General features: G+C 40.0%; 1 protein-coding gene across 3 annotated transcripts; it reads right to left on the minus strand.

Annotated features, from left to right (window-relative positions):
• Window positions 1–1,374: 1,374 nt before the first annotated feature.
• Window positions 1,375–11,987, minus strand: tank (TRAF family member-associated NFKB activator). Of its 3 annotated transcripts, XM_012874069.3 has the most exons (9): window positions 11,796–11,987; window positions 11,445–11,554; window positions 10,809–10,940; window positions 9,418–9,526; window positions 9,212–9,282; window positions 5,786–5,844; window positions 5,554–5,672; window positions 2,614–3,005; window positions 1,375–2,004 (listed from the first exon to the last, which is right to left on the minus strand). In XM_012874069.3, the coding sequence occupies exons 3-9, from the start codon at window positions 10,905–10,907 to the stop codon at window positions 1,837–1,839; spliced, it is 1,017 nt and encodes a 338-aa protein (XP_012729523.2). In that variant the 5' UTR covers window positions 10,908–10,940; window positions 11,445–11,554; window positions 11,796–11,987; the 3' UTR covers window positions 1,375–1,836. The 3 variants fall into 3 exon arrangements, with proteins under 3 accessions (XP_012729523.2, XP_012729521.2, XP_012729522.2); XM_012874067.3 differs by lacking the exon at window positions 11,445–11,554; XM_012874068.3 differs by lacking the exon at window positions 11,445–11,554 and having other exon boundaries at window positions 11,584–11,987.
• Window positions 11,988–12,803: the final 816 nt, after the last annotated feature.

Genomic DNA, 12,803 nt, shown 5'->3' on the forward strand with positions numbered 1-12,803 from the left:
GAGTAGAAAAGACCCAGCCAATATGGCGGCAACACAGCATGCGCTCCAGCTTGTAATGAGACGTCTAGTATATTTTCTTCTATAGGTAGGAGTGTGAGAACGCGGAGAGGGCGGAGGGATATTTCAGCCAGTACTGTGTCTGTATGGCGCTGGCACAAGTCAGTGTCCATCGTGTTTATCGTTGCTTATTTTAGAGCCCAAATAAGTGACTTCTTTTTCAGAAACATGCCCAAAAAAACTCAACCCATGAAATTTACAAGCAACTTTAGAAAAAAAGAAGCCCAAAGTCGCTTGTGATAAGCGGACTTGGCAACACTGCTTAGCAGCTAACCCTTTCATCACAGTAGTTTGTCCCGCCTTAAACCATAATACTGCAACGTGATTGGCCCAAACCGTTTTTGGTTCGGACACAAACAGTTGAAGCCAGAGTGGTTGAGGATTTTTGTGAACGTGTTTGTGAACACACAAATAACGCTTGCAGGCAAGGTAAACCCCCACTAAGCATACTTTTTCAACACTGAAATTAGATTGTAAAGGTTTTAACAGATTTTCTTAAGTCTATATCATTTTAATGATATGGTTTGTACTGTTTTTTTGTTTGTTTGTTTGTTTGTTTTCATTTGTCAACTTGCTCACCTTTTGTGTGCCCTGCTTTGATAGGATTTGAGAAGCCTGCAGCACTTTGAGCACAAGTATACTCATTTGAATAATAATTCTGGTTGGGTTATGATGTGTGGTGTTTAAATGTATAAACCTTGTGAACTGTTCCAAAACCAATATACCCATGTTTATAAAGTAACCTAGAATATATGGCTAGCGAAAGACAAGTCAGCTTTTAAAAAATGTGGTTAATCAATGAATTTCTAACTTTAACAAGTGAGGCAGTTGCCTTTTCGTGTAGGGGCCTGTTGATTTGGACACATTTCTCTCTTTGTGTTTAATTAAATCATCATTTGAAAACTGCTTTTTTATTTACTCAGGTTATCTTTATCTCATATTATGATCTGATGAATGATCTGAAACATATAGGTCTGACAAAAGAGCAAATACAGAAAAAAAAATTTTTAAGGGAATGAATACTTCCACAGTAACGTGCATGTGCCTGTTTTCACTCAAGCTCCAAACAATACAGTTGAAAATTTTAAAAACGCTAAATTGGGTTTGAATCGCCACTTATATGAACTATTTTAAACTGATTTCAAAGTTATCTCATTAATGACATATAAAGGAATTATGGCTCAGGATTCAGCTGGGATGGACTGAACCATCCAGGGGAAAGCTTAATGGTTGGGATGTTTATGTGATATGTTGTGTGCTGCTCTGAAGAATTTCTGCATATGGTCATTGTTTGAGCCGAAATGAAAAAAGAAAGGAAAGGATCACAAGTTACTGACATTTAAAGGCTCTTTACAATGATATTCTGGAAGTTACTGCATATTTAACATATATTATATAAACTAGCTTTACATCTGTCTGCTGAAAACAATTCAAGCTATAAAAACTGACAAGAGTAAATATATTGTTTATTTGCTCAAATATATATCTATATATATATATAGATATACAGATATATATATATATACCATATGCATCACTGTTGATTCTCAGTGTGATATTAGAAAATCAGTATGGACATGAAAGTGTACCATGAAATTCTTCAGTATTAAATAAATGAATTCAAGTCTTATAGCAGTGTCATTTTTCAAATCCTGTACAGCGCTTTGGAGTCCATGGCAAGCAGGACCACGGCCATGAAGACCATAAGGAAGGTAAAAAAAAGTTCTTGAAGTAAGTTTGGACCTTTGCCTGTCAGTCTCTGGAGCCAGCAGTCCCCTGTCAATTCTCCGCTTCCTTCTTGGGTGAGAAGTGCAAGTAGAGGTGGCTTGTCATAAGGTTCTGGGGAACTACATCGGGGCAAAATGCGCATTTAATCGGGCTGCTGTCCGAAGGCTCCTGGTTGGCTCCGAGGTCAATGGGCTCACACAGCTCGGGGGTCCAGAGGGACTGTAGGGTGGGATACATAAAAAGATATTAAGGTACCTTTTTACGCCTGATTTAAGTAATAATAAGCTGGATACGGTATGACTTCCTGTTGCATTGGACAGAGAACAAGAACAGCAGCGGTAAAAAAAAAAAAAAAAAAAAAAAAAAAAAGAGCTATTCTCAAGTGTTCAATTATCTCCCTCTTTATCCGAACCAACAAAAACAGCTATTTCTATCATAAATGCATTTGTAGGAGTAATGTTTTCTCCTGCAAATCAGGACCAACTTTTAGATCTTACTCTACATCATTTACAATTATTTTTTTTAAGCATTTGCACACATTATCAATAAAAACCCAGCAAACATCATACTTGATCTAAACTGCTTCCATCTGGCTCTCTAATCCAAACAAACATGCCAATTATGAGCAGAGCATCCATGCTCGAGTTAAAAAAAAAAAAAAAAAAAAAAAATTATTCAAAAAAGGAATCGGCACACATCACACGGTAATATGTTTAGCCAGGGAGATATTTTTGGACTTCACACTGTTTTACTCCTCCATTAGCAGAGACCAATCAGAAACTGATAATTTGCTACTACTTTTCTCAGACCTTCCTCTCTGTTTCTCACCTGCTGGGGTCCCCGCACGCTCTCCTGGGAGGGCGAGGAGGACGACGAGTGGGAGGGGGACGTGGGATAGACAAAAGGCAAGGGCAGTTCCACGGGCTCCTCCTCCGGCAGCGTGGGGGAGCCGAGGGGCTGGTTTCGAGGCGCCGACAGGGCAATGTTCCTCTCCGGAGCGCTGATCAGGAACTCGTATTCACTGTCCGCGGGGGGCGGGAATTTGACACTGAGTTTGGTGAGAGAGTCTACCAAGTCCCTGTCCTCCTGACTGGTGCCGCGGGACGCCAAGGACGTGGGCAGGTGGGGGATGTTCACGGTTGACCTCAGAGCCGAGGGGAAGGGCCTCTCTGCTTCTGCGGTTCGGTCGGTGCACTGGATGGGCATGGAGAAGCGCTGGTCTGGAAGATGATGGGAAAGCACGAGATGCTGAGCTTTTCTTTTTCTTTAACTCGGGAGGTGGATAAAGTCTAAAGATAGATAAAGCTTCTAAAAAAATATGTCTTACGCTACTGTTAGCTGTAGGTTTGCAGCATCGGCTCCGTTAAACAACCACCTTGGAGAATCCAACAAATCACCTTATCTAAATCGTCACCCTTTCCTCTGTCAGTTGGCTGAAAATCAAGACGTTCTAGTGTTTATTTTTTCCCTCCTATTATTTATTTGGCTAGCCTTACCAGGACCTTGCTACCCGATTTTCCGGTTTAACTGGAATAAACGGAAAATCTTGAATTTGTAAACTAAGTCCATATGAAAATGACAGGAATTTACTGACTAATGATTCGGTTTGTCTTCCAAAAGTATTCAGAATCCCCTGTTTTTTTTATTTAGTCACATTACCACAAACTATAAGGTGTTTTATTATCGGGACTTAATGTGATAAACCCGACATAAAGGGGTGCATCACTGTGAAGTTGAAAGAAAGCGATATATAGTTTGCAGATTTGTTCACGAATAGAAATCAAACAAGGATCTGCATTCAGCTCCCCTTTCTCTGACACCCCTAAATAAATTCCAGTACGGCCGCAACCTTCAGAAGCAACCTGATTAGCAAATAATCCTGTGTTTATTTCAATCTCAGTTTAAATCCTGCACTAAGTGAAGGCCTCAGATGTTACATTAGATTATAGAATAAAGAGCACCATGAAGACCACGACACCAAGCTTTGATCTCAGTGTTTAATCACTAAAAAGGCAAAAACATAGTGCGACCACATACCAAACAAATCTGGTATGCGTGCCAAAAGGCCAGTATTTTCACTGACGGACCGAAAAGCTGGAAATTAATCATAGAAGCAGACAGGAGGGCCACTGTAACTCTAGAGGAGCTGCAGAGATGGCTGCAGCTCAGGTGGGAGAATCTGTTGACAGGTTAAGTAGCTGCCAGCTCGGCAGATCTAGCCTTCAAGAAAGGGATTTAAGAAGAACGCCATTTTGGAAACGATTCCATGAATTGTTTCTGACTGCAGCTTGGGACAAGCCATGCAGGGGACACGGCAAACGTTTGGTCAGATGAGACCAAAATGTAGTATGTGGGCCAATCGTGCAAGACGCTATGTGTGGCACGTAACTGCGCATCACCCTAAATACAACATCCCTGCAGTGAAGCAAGGTAGTGGTAGCCTCATGCTGCGCTTATGCTTTTCTTCAGCAGGGACAAGGAAGCTGGTCAGAGTTGACGGAAAGACAGATGAGGCCCTCCATTAGATGATGAAACCGATTTGAGATTAGGCCTGAGGTTCAACTTCTAGCAGGACAACAATTTTGAACATGTAGGCAGATTCGCAGTTAGACAATTTAGATCAAATCATTATCAGGCATTAGTCCTAACCTAAATCTGAATAAAAACTGATGTTCATAGATGCCCTCCAATCCCATCTGACTGAGCTCGAGCTGTTTCACAAAGAAGAACAGGCAACCACTGGAGTCTCTAGACGAGTGATGCTGATAGAGACATACCACAAAAGAGCACAGCTGTAGCTAAAGCAGTGGGAAGCACTATAAAGTAGGACTGAGTACAAAATGCAAACCAGATTCTTCTTAATAAAAACTTGTTTCCCTTGGACCTAGCTCTAATTTAACAAAATGTGTGCTGTCTGCTTTGAGACGCAACTGTTGGAGGAGATTCACCTAAATTTTACATTCGATTAATCAATACTTCTGGTAGATAACAAAAATATATATAATCTTCTTTCCAATACAGGTCGCAAGATGTTTTTTTTTTTTTTCCTAAAAGCTCCCTGCTTGAAATAAACTGACATATCAAATTGGCTCATAATTTACTGCTAGCCTGTCTGCGGGGTCCGAAGCATCAGACAAAAAAATGCCCCGAGCATAAATTGGCCTCAGTGGAGCAGAGTCAAGGCTGTGTGAGCAGATAGAAAGGAGGGAGAGCTAAAGGGGAGATAGAGGTGGATAAATTACGTTTTAGGAAGGCTGTGGTTATTAAAAAGGGAATAAAATTTGTTTGCAGTCCCATTTCGGACAGGTTAAGGTTCTTGATGATATTCTATGCGCAAACAAATTAATTGCTTTTATTTATTAACAAATAAGTTTGAAGATGCTTGAAAAATGCTTTCTGTTTTATTCAAAATACAGAAATATTATCATCCTTAGCAATAATATAAAAGAAAAAAAACATGTCAGTATGATCACAATTACTCAAGCCGCCACAATTCAAAGTAAAGTGCCATAATTTGGCCTTGGGATGATTAAATTTGTTTTTCCACAATATCGTCAGGGAACAATCAGCCCCTACTAGTTAAAGAGTTATTTAATTAAAAAAAGAGAGCAAACGTTAACACGCTCATCAGCTGATATGACATTTAAAAGCAGAATTATTTTATGACCTATACAACCCAATTTACGAACCCATCCATTGTGACTAATTAAGAGAAAATCATCAGAATAGTATTTCAGCTCAGACTGTGCAAACTATCGTCGGTTTTACCGTTTGAAGTGTCGTAACTTCCGTGGAACCTTTTCAGATGATGTTTCTGTTTTGTGGTCAGGATCTGGATCTGTCGAAATTTGCCCTGAATTGCTTCAAATGCCACCAGCATGTCCTGACTGGCCCCCAGGAAAATACAGAAATGGATCAGAAGTCAAAAAATAAATGAGATAAGACATTGTTTGTGGGAAGAAAAAAAAAAAAGAAAGACATTTTTAGGAGAGGCACGTACTAGCCAGAGCTGCTGTTGACTGTCAAATTTGGAGCACCAGCAACGGTGGCCATATTCTCCTGGAAAAAAAAAAAAAGACACATTTAATTTTTTTAGTCATCATTAACAACAATTATCCAAAGGGCAGGCTGTTGATGCATGTGCCGTTTTATTTATGCATCACGAGTGTCTATGTGTGTGTGTGTGGTGTGTGTGTGCGCGTGTGGAGGGTGTGTGTGGGGGGACTGTTTCCTGGCTGGTTGAAGAAATCCCAGCAAAGATGGAACTGCTGCACTGAGCGGTGATATTATCCTCTAGCACCCTCTGGTGAGGTAAAACCAGACAGACAGAGCAGGCCACATGCAAACGCTGGAAAGCAAATTAGTGTGAGAAAGCATTTTCACCCTTAAAGAATTATTCCATTCTTCCTTTTTTTTTACCATATTTGTTTTGTTTTAGATCATCAAACACATTTCAATGCTTTAATATAAATTGATTATTACATTAATTACAGAAAACAGCTATCTAAACCAACCTGGCCACATGTTAATAAAGTAATTGCCCTCCCTTTGTCAAACCACAAACTGACAAAATTTCACAAGAACCAAGAAATCCTTGGATTAGAACCTGTCTGACAACATGAAGTAGGCTGAAGTGTTTCAAAAAGCAGCATATGGTACCCAGACCTAAATTAATTAATGACAAAAATAAGAACTTAGCAGTTTCAAAGTCAAGGCTTTGGGACTCCAGTGAACCACATCAAGAAATGGGGGGGGGGGGGGGGGACTTAGAACAATGTGGAACACTCCCAGGATAGCCCAGTTCATCAAAGTTAGTCCACTGACGATTGGGCCAGGAGGTCACAACAAAACCCAGAACAAGATCTAAAGCAGTGCTGGTTTCACCTGCCTCATTTAAGATTTGTGTTCATGACTCAACAATAAGAAAGAGACTGGATAATAAGTGCTGTTCCACATTTGCAACAAAACAAAACTGATGATTCCAAAGCCTTTTTGGGAAAACATTTCCTTAACTCGCAAGACAAAAGTGGAAATTTTCGGAAGGGGCTGCTTCCGAACTTGGACCGTTTGACAAAATTAATTCAATAACCATGGAGCACTTGGAGCGACCTCAGTGGAGATCATTCCAACATCCAAAAGAGATGCTGTGGCATGACTTTAAACAAACGATACATAGTAAAAAATAAAAAAATAAACTGAAACAATTCGGCAAAGACGAGTTGGTCAAATTGCCTCCACTGTGATGCCAGTTGACGACACAGTTAGGTTTAGGGGGCAATTACTTTTTAGCAGAGGACCAGACCGCTTTGGGTAGCTTTTTTTTTTCCTTTAACAAATTAAATCCTCAGTTTGTATTGACTCTGTTTTATCTTTCTCTGACATTAAAATTACGTTTGATGATCTGAAACATGTAAATTTGACGAGTAGGAGAAATAGTGAAGAAAATCTGCAAAGGGAGCGAATACTTTTTCACAGCACTGGTGAACAACGGAGAAAACCATACAGAGAGACAGGCAGAAAATTGGTAGCTATGTTTGTTCATTAAACACGCAGCAGCAGTTGTTGCACTGCTTGTAAATGTCACAACACATAACTCTGCATACAGTAAATGAGATGTTCACAACTTCCTGTTCATTTTTAATGCAATCTTTCTTATAAAGGTAACCAACCTCACTGAGACTCAAGGTCCAATTAGCCTCTCCAGAGGCTCTATTTAATAAAAAGTTACAAAGTTACAAAAAAAATATTGCCATTCCAATTTAGAACAATGCTAATCATTATACTAAGTTACAAAGGCAATAAGAAAGGCTTGTTTCAGTCGTTTGTGTATGTTTGTATGAAATTCTAGAGCTGAATAATTTTAATATTACAAGGCTTTTGTCAGATATTTTATGGCATTTAGTTGCAAACTATGTGCTTCATTTGATTAAGTTCATAATTTTCTTAGTTTCTCTATCTCATAAAGTCTTTTGACCCCCTGTATTAATCAACTTTACACATTCAACGGGGAAAGAAATTACATTTCTCCACTGTTCTAAAGCCTAAAAAAATAGAAACAAAACAAATTTGTTGTTCATCTTAAAAATCAAGCAAAACTGGGAAAAGAATTATTCGGCCAACTTTCTAAAGTATCTTATTTTTCCAAAGGTCAAGAAGGTTTCGCATCTCGACAGAGATTTTATTTAATACAGCAAAGACTGTCTGCGTCTGTTGGTAAAGTGATAAAGACGCTATTAATAAAACAACCACAAAGACAAGAATACAACTACCATAATACTCATCACTTCTGTATGTCATATCTTCTAATATTTTTCTACACAAAACTGTAATAATCTAGCTTTTTTTTGTACACAATAATCATGATAGAAAGTGTTCATACCGTGACATCCCTGTTTATCGGAACAGGAAAAGACAAAAATTTAACTTTCAAGGATTGGAAATCTGAACAATTTGAGTGCGCTTAAACATTGTGGAGGTGCACCTAAATATAAAGAAAGGTGTAACCCCCCAAAAGAGCAGATCTTAGATAAAAAAGCAGATCTTAGATTTACCCTGTAAAATCCTGACTGGTGCATCTCTGATTGATTTTAAACAGAAAAGAAAAATACATAAAGAACTTAAAGACGATGCTTAAAGGAGCAATAAGCAAAATTCCACTATTTTAGATAGAAAGAACTATAAAATAGTGATGTGAAGAACTAGAGGTATCTTGTTAGATGGGATATGTATGACGTCACACACCAGCTCGCTGTGTTGTTCTCCAGTCTCTTGTTTACGTAGCCGGGCCGGCCGCGCGTGCGTGTACGTCCACGTGAACAGCTGCCACTCAGGGCTTAGCCCCTCCCTGCCCGTAAAATGCCGCCGTGGGAGCAGCGTAGTAGGAGCAAAATGACGGACAGCACGCCCAGAGGATCGAAACGTTCTTTTGCTAAACGTAAAGTCATGAGTCACTTACTTCTTCACTAGACATGTTCCTCTGAAAGGCGATGCTGTTTTGCTGTGTTTTTATCCTATGCAAATATGCGCATACAAGGCGACGGCTGACTCGGGGAGGGGAAGGAGGGTGCCGGGTTGCAGCTGGAGTGGAGGTCGAGAGAGGCGTGGCTTGTCACACATCTTGTTTTGGTCTACAGACAGAGCTCCACCGCCTACCTAGTGGTGAAATTCTGCTTATTGCTCTTTTAAGTGCATCAGTCTTGATCATTTGCCGGCTGTATTCTGCGCGGGTTGCTAATACTTTTGATGTGTGGTGCAGGCATGATTTGCTTCTCTAAAACCATTTGGCACAAAATAAGGGGAAATTTATGCAGAACACCATTAGCCTCTTTGTACACAGAGAGGAAGCTGCTGGTTACAGGATGCAGATCCTCGGTTTTACAAAGAGAAGAGGTAGAAAGAGCTATGAAGGTTATAACTGTGAACATACCGGGTACTGGATCTTCCTATAAGAGCCGGCTGCTTTGAGGAGATGGTTGCAAGGCTCACATTTCATCTCTCCTAAGAATCGCATAAAAACCATCAGCGCCACACAAAATAGTGGGTGGAAATTATTCAAGGGTAAATTTGGTCACAGTGTGTGAACGCTGCGGCAACATGTAACAGTGCAAAAAGTAAATAATCACACAGACTAACCTGAGGGTTGCCTTGTTGCTGACAACTTAGCTTCAAGATCAGTAATCAAACGCTGCTGGTCTTCTATCTTCTTTATGAGTTCTTGAGTGTATTGCTCGTAATGTTCCTTCTGTAAACACACGGCCTTCTGTTATTTCCTCGTACTAAGAACATACACCCTGGCCGTTCTAGCATGCATGAAGCCCTGGGCGAACCTCTCCTTCTGTGCCCTTGGCCCATTTCTATCTGGAAGAAATCACCATCCAGATCATGATGCAACTGCCACCATGTTTTACACATTTCCCCACACGCCTTTGGTATGTTTTAGCCAGATCTGGACAATTTGTCTTTTTCGTACATTTTGGAGACACCTTCCAGTTTTTCTAATGTCACAGTTTTGTCGTATATTTTTCAAACTGCTGACGACTGTCTTCACTGTGCCAATGCACATACAGCTCAGCCCAAATCTTCCCTACCCCTGGCAAATTTAGATCGAAATTTGTTTTCATTCCACCAAGAAGTTTGTCTATGACAGGAAATAAAAGATAAATCTCTCTCTTAAAAAAAAGGGCATTGTTTTAAAAAACATTTTGAAAATCATGTCAAAAATTAGATCTACCACTCTCAATAATCGGTGGAAAATTTTGCATTAGCACTAAAGCAATCAAACCCTTCTTAGTATTACAAAGTATCTTTTTTCATGTTTTAAGTATCTGATTGCACAATTTAAGTTTTGTGATGAGCTTCAAGTCCTTGAGGTTGGAAGGCCTCTTTGCCATCACCTTTATCTTTAGCTCAACCACAGACTCTCTACCAGAGGGAAATCAGGACTCCAAAATGTTAGTGTTACTTCCAGTCAGAAGAAATATGCCGGTAAAGGTAAAAGATTACCTTAAACCTGAAGCCGCAAGACGTATGAATAATTTTGAGCTTAAGTTTCTAGCTGTTTACAGTGAGAATCTTGCTATCACTGTAACAGTTCTGCAAACTATGGCTTTAGCTGAAGGGTGCAAATAAATAAGTAGGCCGGCTCAGGTTGATTTCAGGTTCATCTCAATCATTATCGTTTATGTTAGTTGTGTATCTAAGAAGATTGAACGTAGAAATTGGATCAAAAGATGCCTGAACAAAATAATAGTCTGAGAGATGTTCACTTTTACGCAATTGGGTTGTTGCAACTTTTGTGTTATTTATTTATTTTTTACAAATTTACCCCCATAATATTATTTTGTATCTCAATAGAATATGTTGTGAAAATTTGTGAAATGATTTAAATCATCATTTCAATTTTTTTTCTCCCCCATCACAAAAAACAACAGCGTTGAAAACATCTCTCTGACCCTGGGCTCTTTCATGCAACACTCCTGCTGGGGAGGCAATGACCAGCTCAATAACGATAAACGTGTACTTACCATTTTCTGCAACTCCTTTTGAGCATTGTCTTTTTCGATGGAGACCTGGCGATAAGCTTCAAAAGCTTTGTTGAGCTGGTCTCCAATGTTCCTTTCCATGCCTTGTCATCACTGTCACGGCAGACATGAGCCCTATAGGAGTGAAGACGCAACAAAACAAAAAAAAAAAGGGTGTTCCAACTGCCTACAAACATTTTTCACAAGTAAAAACTTGCAGATTATGTAGCATTTTCTTGCTTTATAATATCTAAACTCGCCTTTGTACAGTCTGATAGAACAAGAAATGGGGAAATTAACCTTCAAAGTGTTGCCTAATTTTCTGGCAGGCTGAAATAAGCTAAATGTTGCAATAATGAAAAGTCTACGGAGCCTGATTGTGTAATCGTTAATATTTACTACTACAATGGGCATTTGGACAGGGTTTGCAGGAGTTAAAAGTTTCAATGGCATGCCAAAAGATCCTGAGTATCAGAGCCTCGGCAAAGTAAGGATAAATAATTGATGCCACTCAGCGTATGAGTGCAGTGTCGCCCATTAAAGGTGTAATTACACCCGTTTTACGAGGTTTTCTTGCCTTTTGACCCGCATTCATCACACGTTCAGTCAACCTCGAGAGAAACAACGCTTCAAACTTACAGATGCAGCTGAGAAACTGCCAATAACGTGAGATCTGACTCATTTATTGATCAGCCTCCACAGTTTAAACACTCCACACAAGCAGCTCCAGGAGGAGCACCTACTGCAGCCTGAATGAGAAATAGACAAGAGAACTTACACCAAAGCCTTCCAGGACACATCCACGACTGGTTACAAAGTGACATTTAAACAGTGCTTTGCATAGTTCCGTATTCTTTGCACTTGGATCAGCATTCAGCCGGTGTTTTCAGTAAAGCGACCGAGCAACAGCTCGGCAAAGATCCCTCCGCCGGCGGTGCGCGTCTGCCCTGCGTGTGTGTGCCTTTGCGTGTGAGAGCGCGTCCTCCTTACCTTCATTCGAGTCCCTTGTTATTAAAGTCGTATTTGTTGTTTTGACACCGCCGCACCATCGTCGCCCTGATCTTTAGATGCAAAGTTACGAAGCGCCGGGGAGGATATGGCGCTATGTTTTACATAGCCCCAGTTTGAGTTGGGAACTTCCCTCGGGGAATCCCCCTGCCCTGTGCACTTCCGCCTTCAGTAGGGCCCGGCCAATCACAGAGCGTTTCACTCGCCGAGGGTTCTTCCAGACTACGCGTCTGCAAACCAACTGCGGTGCATGTGAAAATTGGCCCCAAAAGTCGACTTGTGCTTCGTTAACTACAAAATGCTACAGAACGCGCTGTGTCGTGGACGACTGCACTCGCAGCATGTTTTGTCGATACATTGAAAACTGCTTTAATAGTTAATAAAGTTCCAACAGATTAAGAGCTGTTGGCAATGGATTTACACAAACTGCATTATTGTTTTTTTTAAAAATCTACCTGTTTGAGAAAATATCCCTCATTCTGCAAGTTGCACAAGTGTCAAGAGTCGTTTAAATAATATTTATTTAGTTTTCACTTTCACTTTTTAATTGTGCAGCTATAACATCAGGCTGGACGTTGGTTCACGCAGCTCTAAGCAGACTGTGCACTTTCGGTGCCTTGCAAAATTGTTGATTCCTCTGATTGTGTCTTTACATTTTGTCAAGTTAAAACCACAAACTTCGATGTCTTTTATGGAGATTTATGTGAAACAGACCAACACAATGTGGTGCGTAATTGTGAAGAGGAAGTGTTTTCAAAATTATTTATAGATAAAAATCTGAAAAGCATGCAGCACAAGCCCCTGATCTAATACTTTGTAGAACCACATTTTGGTGCTATAACAGCTGCAAGTCTTTCTGGGGGTATGTCTTTATGGAATTTCTAAAACTAGAGCCTAAAACGTTGAGATCTTCTTTGATAAAAGCTCAGGTTTAACCAGATTAATATAGAGTATTTGTAAATATCAGCTTTCAAATCTTGCCACATATCC

The sequence above is a fragment of the Fundulus heteroclitus genome, chromosome 7 (genome assembly GCF_011125445.2).
Source record: "Fundulus heteroclitus isolate FHET01 chromosome 7, MU-UCD_Fhet_4.1, whole genome shotgun sequence".
Taxonomy (NCBI): Eukaryota; Metazoa; Chordata; class Actinopteri; order Cyprinodontiformes; family Fundulidae; genus Fundulus; species Fundulus heteroclitus.

Bases quoted from the DNA above. Each gene is read 5' to 3' on its own strand.
- tank (XM_012874067.3), bottom strand. From the start codon at position 10,907: ATGGAAAGGAACATTGGAGACCAGCTCAACAAAGCTTTTGAAGCTTAT. The intron at 9,527-10,808 runs GTAAGTACACGT...GTGTGTTTACAG, and splicing joins AAAAGGAGTTGCAGAAAATG to AAGGAACATTACGAGCAATA. The intron at 5,673-5,785 runs GTACGTGCCTCT...CCTGGGGGCCAG, and splicing joins GTCAACAGCAGCTCTGGCTA to TCAGGACATGCTGGTGGCAT.